Source organism: Hemicordylus capensis, chromosome 8, assembly GCF_027244095.1.
Source record: "Hemicordylus capensis ecotype Gifberg chromosome 8, rHemCap1.1.pri, whole genome shotgun sequence".
In the NCBI taxonomy this organism is placed as follows: domain Eukaryota; kingdom Metazoa; phylum Chordata; class Lepidosauria; order Squamata; family Cordylidae; genus Hemicordylus; species Hemicordylus capensis.
The window spans coordinates 8,831,249-8,840,074 of NC_069664.1; the positions used below are offsets into that span (position 1 = coordinate 8,831,249).

General features: G+C 45.6%; 1 protein-coding gene across 8 annotated transcripts in view; it reads left to right on the forward strand.

Annotated features, from left to right (window-relative positions):
- Nucleotides 1-4,741, forward strand: part of LOC128333525 (disintegrin and metalloproteinase domain-containing protein 18-like) — a 35,213-nt gene extending 30,472 nt beyond the window's left edge. For all 8 annotated transcript variants that reach the window (XM_053269027.1, XM_053269025.1, XM_053269028.1 and 5 more), the window contains 3 exons: nucleotides 252-477; nucleotides 3,071-3,100; nucleotides 4,528-4,741. In XM_053269027.1, the coding sequence (XP_053125002.1) occupies nucleotides 252-477; nucleotides 3,071-3,100; nucleotides 4,528-4,534 (263 nt within the window). In that variant the 3' untranslated portion in view covers nucleotides 4,535-4,741. The remainder of the gene's footprint in view (nucleotides 1-251; nucleotides 478-3,070; nucleotides 3,101-4,527) is intronic.
- The last annotated feature ends 4,085 nt before the right edge of the window (nucleotides 4,742-8,826 follow it).

Sequence of the window (8,826 nt, forward strand, 5' to 3'; positions counted from 1 at the left end):
GAATTCTTTGTTAAAATGGCCCCAAGGAGCCATCTGGCAATTCATACATATGTGAATTCGAATTATTCCTGTGTGAAAAAATGTGAGAGGTGAGAATTTGGGGATTTGGAGAACAATTCTCTGAAATATTCAGCTGCCGTCGGACAACTGTGAAGGCACAGAACCCTGAGAATGGCTGTTATTAGCTACTGCGCCATATTCAGTTCTGCTCTCTGCAGAACTGCAAATATGAATGTTGTTGTTGTTGTTAGGTATGATTGTGGGTGAATCCCATGCTGTTAGTCCCAAGATGAGGAACTGGCTTCTGGTGGGGTTCTGTGTTTTCCTGCCTGTCGTCATTGGTGCCGTCATCTTGATGGTGAAATGGAAAGCGTATTTGCCCTGGAATGTGAAAGAGGGCGAAGAAGGAGAAGGAGAAGGAGGAGAAGAAGAAGAAGAAGAAAATGAAGAAGAGGAGGAGGAGTCTGAAAGTGAAAGGTAACTTGATGTTGAATGAAGAATGACCCAATTTGAATCTTTAATGCAGCATTTGTTGACCTTTTGATACTGCAAAAAAGGGGATTAAGACCTTTTGGGTTTTTCTTTCTTTCCCTACATTATTTTATTTTATTTGTTTGTTATGTTGGTATAATTAATAAATTTATTATACAAACTTATGTCTCTAGGCAGTTTACAACAACATAAAAGAAATTAAAACAAAAATCAAAGCTTTAAAACCACAATTCTAATTAAAAAGCTTGGGTGAAATAAATGGGCCTTTAAAGACTTTTAAAGAGCTGTCAGAGATGGGGGGGGCTCTTATTTCAGTAGGGAGCACATTCCAAAGCCTGGGGCAGCAACAGAGAAGGCCTGTCCCAAGCTGGTGGAAACTGAAGATGGACCTCTCCAGATGATCCCAATGGGTGATCATCCAATGCATTTAATTGGAGGCCTATTTTACTCTTAAGACGAAACGAGATGATGGCAGATGTGTCATCATCTTGTTTTAGGCTTACTTTTACTCTAAGACCGCTGTTGTGCTGGGCCCAAGTTGGACTGCGACCATGATATGGCGGTAAGGGATATTTGCCCCCTTTCCACCCAAAACCCCACCCAAAGCTGCTGTGGACTCTCGAAGGTGCAGTTGGTTGAGATGGCACCTTTGGGGAGGGGGATGTTCAGCAGAAAAACAGGTGATAAACACCCCCAACTTTTACTTCACCAGCTTGATCCCGATCCAGATCAGGCCCACACATGGCTGTTCTTTTAAAGTAAAAAACAGCCTCCAGCCAGGCAGTAAGACTCTTCACAGAATGATAAAGTTCGGAAGCTGTGTGCACTGCCAGTTTTTTGATCATGTGCGAGAGGGGGAAGCAAGGTAGGAGGGGAGGAAGAAGTGATGGTTTGTGAGGCTTGCGCAGGGAAAGGGGGCTCCATCCTACCCAGCAGTTTAACTCAGCTGTTGAATGAGACAGGAGGAAAAGACCTAGTCCCCGGTGTGAGCCTCACACACAATCACTTCCTCCCGCTCCTACCTCGTGTTTCCCTTGCAGATGTTCAAAACCCAGGAGTGCACACAGATCCTGAACGTGGGTAGCATACTCGTCCTACCCTACTGAGGATCGTGGGAACAGCCCAAATGACATGTTGAATGCCTTGTGTAGGTTGGCCTACACTCTCAGAAACATGGATGTGTTTTTGACCTTTGACCATTGTGGTCGAGGATGATGGGAGTTGTAGTCCAACACCTTTGGCCATTGTGGCAGGGAATGATGGGAGCTGTAGTCCAATAACTTGTGAGGTCCCATGGCTGGGGTTCCTGTCATAGGAGTCGAAGGGTGAACTACAGCTCCCGTCACCCCCAGTCACAATGGCTGTAGATGTTGGACTACAACTTCCATCATCCTCAGCCACAGTGGTCAAAGGTGAAGGGAGTTATAATCCAGGACCTTTGGCTATTATTATTGTTATTGTTATTCATAATATATTTTATTTTTACATTTATATCCCGCTTTTCCTCTGAGGAGCTCAGAGTTCTGTACATGGTTATGTTTATCCTCACAACAACCCTGTGAGGTAGGTTAGGCTGAGAGATCCATGGCTGGTCCAGAGTCACCCAGTGAGCTTCATGGCTGAATGGGGATTCGGACATGGGTCTTCTTCACGGTCCTAGTCCAACACTCTAACCACTATGCCATGCTGGCTCATTGTGGCTGGGGATTATGGGAGTTGTAGTCCAGGAACATCTAGGGACCCAAAGCTGGGAAACCCCATTTAATGCCAGGTGCTGTACAAAACATGGCCACCATTTTGAATCTCCATCCAGAAGAATCTAGAGGTAAAGTGCTTCCTTGATAATACCACTTCAGGCCACAGGTATGTATGTGTATGAGGAAACATTCCTGAATGGAAAGCCTCCTCAACAAGCTATTTTTCTAAGTGCAAGAGCTTTCCCCTCATGGGGGAGTAACCAGGAAATGCCTCCACCTACAGCCTGTTGGGGTTTGTGATGATTTAGCAAAGCTTCAAGGAAGCTTCCACTCCAGTGACAGAGTTGAGTGGTTGCAGCTATTTCAAGAACATGCATAGAGATCACTGCAGACAGAGTCTAAACTAAACATTCTTATTGGTGAAGTGCATTTGAGATAGGAAAGACCTATCCTATCTATCAGCTCCATGATGGAAAGATGGGAAGAGAGAGAGAGATGTTTCCATCTACTCTCCGAGAGGAACGGAAGTGGACTGACTCTCTACAGGAAGTACCTGAGGAGTCAAGGCAGGGGTCATAGAGTAAAGGCAAGCAGGGAAAGGTAAGGAGACCCTCACTCGCTATCTCTGCTCCTAATGCTCCTAGTGGTCATTAGGATAGTCGGTGCGAAAGGTCGATGCACTGGAACGCCATGTCCAGCCTTCAGTGGCACAGCAAGGAAACAGGACTCTGCTTAATGTATACACTGAGCTATCGAAGCGTGATCCCCGGCAGCCAAATAGAAGAACTGGGCAGGGAATCTCTTGGAGTCTCTTCTGTTTTTACATGTTTCCCAAACACAATTTTCAAACCACGTATGTGTTTTTTCTTTTTTACTTCTAGATCTCAGGAAGCAAGTCAAGAGACTGTGAGGTAGGGTTGTTGTTTTTTTTAATGTAAAAAAAAAAAAAAGCATTAACCCTAAACTTGAAAGCTGTATGATCACCGGGGAGCTGTATGATGGATAGCTATATGAGCAATGGAAAGATCCAAACATGTTTGAATATTTGCCTTCCTTTCTGAATGGCCTCTGCTGCTGGATTAAAGCAGGACTGCTTTAAACTTTGGCCCTCCTGGAGGCTTTACAGACAGGGCTGTTACCCTGAATCTCCTCCGGAGGAGAGCGTGTGCCTTCACACACCAGCCAAACTTACCCCGAAGTCCATTCAAGATCCTTGGATCCACTCCACACACAAATCAAGCTTTGTCTTGTGAATTCTAGCTTATCTCGATGTATTTCCGGGTTTTTAAAATGCTGGTTTTAAGCGAGTTTTTCTGAAAACGCCAGAGCAAATAGGGAAAGGCACTGACGTAGAATCATTAGCATGATAAGAGGGATACTCTCTTTAGAAATGCTGATATAGGCTTTGGTAATCACTCCCCCTCTGGTTGCATTGGCTAGGAGAAAAACACGGAGGCTTGCGATGTGAACTTGCACCAAAACAAAACCCGAAAGCAGAGGGGAGGGGAAGCTTCCTTCCATGCCACGAGTGTAATTCGAAGTGGCTGTGCTCAACATGTACCTCGCAGCATGAAGCCATGTGCGAATCACTCCCTGCGGAGGTTGAACTACAACCCTCATAATCCCTGACTATTGGCTGCTGTGGCTGGGAATGATGAGAGCTGTAGTCCAAAAGCCGCTGGAGGTCCAAAGTTGGGCACCCCTGGGTTAGAGCCTCTCTATGGGGCAGGAGGCTAGCCCTCATTTTCTAAGAGGAATCTGGCCCATTTTCTGAATAAATTTGAAAATGTCAGGTAATTACTTTACCTCTATAAGTATTTACTGTATAGCCAATTCCTCGCTTCCCTAATAACATTTGTTGTCCCCCACTTTGCTCCCCCAAAACTTGTTGATCTAGTGTGTCCCCGGTGTGTGTTAGGAACATAGGAAGCTGCCTTATACCATGTCCATCTAGCTCAGTATTGCCTACACAGACTGGCAGTGGCTTCTCCAAGGTTGTAGGCAGGAACCTCTCTCAGCCCTATCTTGGAGATGCTGCCAGGGAGGGAACTTGGGACCTTCTGCACTCAAGCAGGCAGGTCCTCTTCACAGAGCGGTCTCATCCCCTGAGGAGGATATCTTACAGTGCTCACATATAGTCCCCCATTCAAATGCAAACCAAGGTGGAGCCTGCTTCGCAAAGGGGTCAATTCATGCTTGCTACCACAAGGTCAGCTCTCCTCCTCTGGGAAAAGGAGAAAGCAGCAGTAGGAACAAACAGCTGAAGAGACGGGAAAGGTTCTTCTTGGGTAGATAATTGTGTTGATTCTCTGCTCTGTTTTATTGCTCTGCATTGCAGCGTATAACCAAGGACGGCAAAACCCGGAGATATGGTTACTGTACGGCCACGTGGATGCCGAAAGCAGCCTTGAGTCTTTTCTTGCCTTCCAGATGTTCAAAGCAGCAAATCGCGCTGATCTGGAACACATCTGCCTACTGATGCAAGCCAATGCATCTTGAGACCACTTCAGTTTCTACAATAAATGGCATTTATTCTAAAAATGTAACTAAAATGCATGGTTTGTGTAGGGGTTGGGTATTGGGTGGGGGCTTGCCAGGTACAGGAGACAGACAACGAGTGGTCATACCACAGGGCTGTGATTGGTGTGTCTTATCTATTTAAGATATTTTTTGCCCACCCCCACTGCAGACTACTACTGCTTCGGGTAGGTCAGAACATGAATAAGATAGATACGATATTCAACAATACAAAATCAATAAGATCAATGAAAAAATGCTGCCAGGGGTTTCATGGCTTTCAGGAGGAGTCACTCGTGGTTTGTTTTGGTGAATTGTGCCCCCTTGTCATCTCTGGAGTTATATTTTCCTTGCTTCCCTTTCTCTTACTTTCTGCCACACCTTCCCTTTTTCAGTTTGTTTTACCTTCTGTCCAAAGAGTTGACCCCCTTCCATTTGATTGAGTTGATTCTTATCTGGAATCACCAGCGGCCCCTTACCAAGTAGCACAAGCAAGAGATAGTTCCCTGCCCTGAAGAAACAAAATTCGGAATATTGCCCATTGTTGGGGTTTGTATTTATTCAGCAAAGGACCAAAAAAAAAAAAAAAAAAAACGGAAACGGAAACGGAAACGATCCAGTTACAGAGTAGAGTGCAGAGTTTAGTTGCTGCAGCTATTTAAAGAACACACAGTCCAAACTAAATAGGTTTATTGGTTACGTGTGTTTGAGATAGGAAAAACCTATCCTGTCTATCAGCTACATAATGAATAGGTAGGGAGAGAGCGAGAGAGAGGTTTCCATCTGCTCTCTAAGAGGAAAGGAAGGGGACTGACTCACTACAGGAAGTACCTGAGAAGTCAAGGCAGGAGTCACAGAGTAGAGGTAAGCAGGGACAGGTAAAGAGACCCTCAGACCTCCACTCCCAATGCCCCTAGTGGTCATTAGGATAGTTGGTGCAAAAGGTCGATGCACTGGAACTCCATCTCCCACACCCATAGGGGTGACCAGGAGGAAGAAGGAGGGAAGGGGGAGGCAAACGTCACTGAGAAGGAAGCTTTGTAAAGGTTGTGCTTTATTTGAAGTCCTTCATTTTAGTCCAGAATGGCGCTTTCCAGATTATCTGCTCAACAGCGGCAAAATACTTCCGTTCAGGCAAATCACATTCAAAATATAAATAGCAAAGCACCCTGCAGGGGGAGCAGTCTCGCAAAAACTAACAACCCCACAAACCAGAAACTTTTTTACACTGGACATACAACGTTTTATCTATAAATTGCAGTGAATAAATCTGAAACAAGGCATTGGAAATATGAACGGCACCCTGCTGTCCGCGTAATGGGCATGCTGGAAGACTGAGGAGGAGTTGGAGGAGGCGATGGAGCTGACAGCAGAGGAGGGACGGCAAGGACCAGAAGTTTCAAAGGAGAGTGGGTCTGATGCATGGGGAGTCGAAGATGAGTTAGAGTTGGGTGAGGCAGCTCTTATGGAGGAGGCGTGACCGGTCTCAGCTGTGGAGAGGTGCTGGTCCAAGAGACAGCAAGAGTTAAGGACCCTCATGCGTAGAACAACAGGCAAAGCTGCTGACTCAGCAACTCTTAATTAACAGCACCGGGGGTCAGCCTATTTAAGACGCCTGTAACATAGCTACCCGCTGAAGCAACATCAATTTCCTGTGAGCTATTCAGCTATGTTAGTGTATTGCCTTGACTGTGTTTGGACCCTGGACTGTGTTGACCTTGCCCGTGGATTTCACTTTGGACTCTGTTGCATTTATTGGATTGACTCGGACTGGCCCTGGTTTGGAGAATTCCTTTCTGGAAGACTTTGCTGTCTCCATCCTTGCTCTGTCTGGCTAGCCTAACAGATTTACAACAGTAGGGACTGCAGTGTACAACACAGGAAGTGTGGAAGCACACTTCAGAGATACATCGTGACCCCGTTGCAGGATCTAATCTGGAAAGTGCCCTGGAGGACTCAGCAGGGCCGGACTGGGGGCACTGAGAGGGCGGTGGAATGTATGTGGGGAGGGTGCCGAGGTTTGAGCAGAATAGGTAATTAATTGTGGGAGTTGGGGCACAGGGGCACTGCACGGGTAGGGTGCACCGGGAATATGCCCTGTGGGCCAGTCCGAGCCTGGGACTCAGTCCTGCTTTAACACATAACAGGTGGCGAGCATTTTCTGGTGAAAAGACCCACCAAGTCAGCCCCTGCCCATGTGGCTGAATGTGGTTGAATTTAACCATGCGGTTGAATCACCAGACCTTTAGCAACTGGTCTCTGCAGGGTGTGATGAGGGCTGATGTTTTCTCAGCCTCAGGGGTTTTGGGCTTCCTCCTGTGAAAAGTGTCACAGGACTCAGAGCCTTCCAGCAGAGGTGTGGGAGTCTCAGACTGTGCTTCCTTCCCAGTGACCTATGCCATGGGTTGATCAGGAGGCCTCAGGCCAGCTGCTTCTTCTCTGGGTCTTGGCCTCAGCCCCTCCCATCTGCAAAGGCATCCTATGGAACTCCCTTGCCGGGCTGTTGTAGGCATGGCTAAAATCATGGTGCCCCCTCCCTTTTTCTTACAGACGAGCCCACGAACAGGGGGCTGTCTGCCGGCTCCAGCTTGTCAACTGTGAGAGCTCTGCAACAGAAGGAGGAGCTGAGCTGCACAGCATCTGCAAGACACTGACGCCAGCCATCAGCTCCATGTCTCTGCAGTCTCAGACCTCTCCATTGAGTCCATCCAAGAGAGGACCAGCAGAGACTGCAATAGGGCACCTTATCTCCAGGGACCTTTACACACAGCACACTTAAATTACATCGTGCAGAACGCTCAGTCTTCAGTGCATTTAATTAGGTCTTTCTATTTTACAAAGGGGGCTCTTTATACTCCAGCCGCTCTTAAATTATTTCGATCCAAGCTCTATCCACAATTATTATATGGTGCTCAGCTCGGCCCTTGGGGTAATTTTGTCACTCTGGAAGCTATCCAAACCAAATTCATTAGATCTATATTACAGCTTCCTAGACGTATTCCTAATGCTGTCATTAGGCGTGACGTGGGCCTTGGCTCTCTGGAAATGGAATACTGGAAATTTATTTTTGCATTTTGGCTGAAATTAGTCTTTCCCCAATCTGGACTTGCCCCCTTGGTATTAATTGATAATTTTGATTCTGCTTGGAAGCAATTGTTAAAACAAAATCCCAATATTATGCTTATATGCTTATTAGTTTGAGCCACGACTGCACTAAACAGCTGATCAAACAAAGAATTTCTGACACCGATTTGCAGCTTGAAATTGCTAAAATCCCAAAAGGTTTATACTCTGGAGATCAGCTTTTCAGCACAAAACCTGCTGTATATTTAAATAATATCACCTTTTCTAAGTTCATAAATTTAATCTTTAGCTCGATTAAACGTGCTTCCTACAGCGGTGCTTTATGGGAGGTTCAGGGGGGTCCCTTATGCATCCCGACTTTGTCCTTGTGGGTCTGGTGATATTGAGACTACTGAACACGTTATCTTAGATTGTGACCTCTACAAGAATGATCGTTCAACTCTTATTTTGCCTTATCTTGTGACGTTTCCTGGTCACTCTGACAAATTTCTTTTAAAAATTTTATTGTCAAATTTTAATTATGAGTACACCAACTCAGTGGCTAAATTGTTATATTGTATGTAAATTACGTTCTGCTGCGTGTGATACCGTATTTTATGGACTATAAGACTCACTTTTTTCCTCGAAAAATATCTGCCAAAATTCAGGAGCGTCTTATATGTTTTAACAGTTTAATATGTTAAAACTCTGAAAAACTGGATTAAAATTAAGGTGCGTCTTATAGTCCGTAGCGTCTTATAGTCCGTAAAATACGGTAATGCTTCTGATCAATGAGTGAAATAAGAATGACTGACTGACTGACACAGCAGGCTTTACTGCAAGTTTAGGAACATAGGAAACTGCCATATACTGAGTCAGACCATAGGTCCATCTAGCTCAGTATTGTCTTCACAGACTGGCAGTGGCTTCTCCAAGGTTGCAGGCAGGAACCTCTCTCAGCCCTATTTTGGAAAAGCCTGGGAGGCTTTACTGCGAACTCAAAGTCCCCCCCCCCCAAAAACCAACACAAATAGTGGATTTATAAAAATCCTGGATA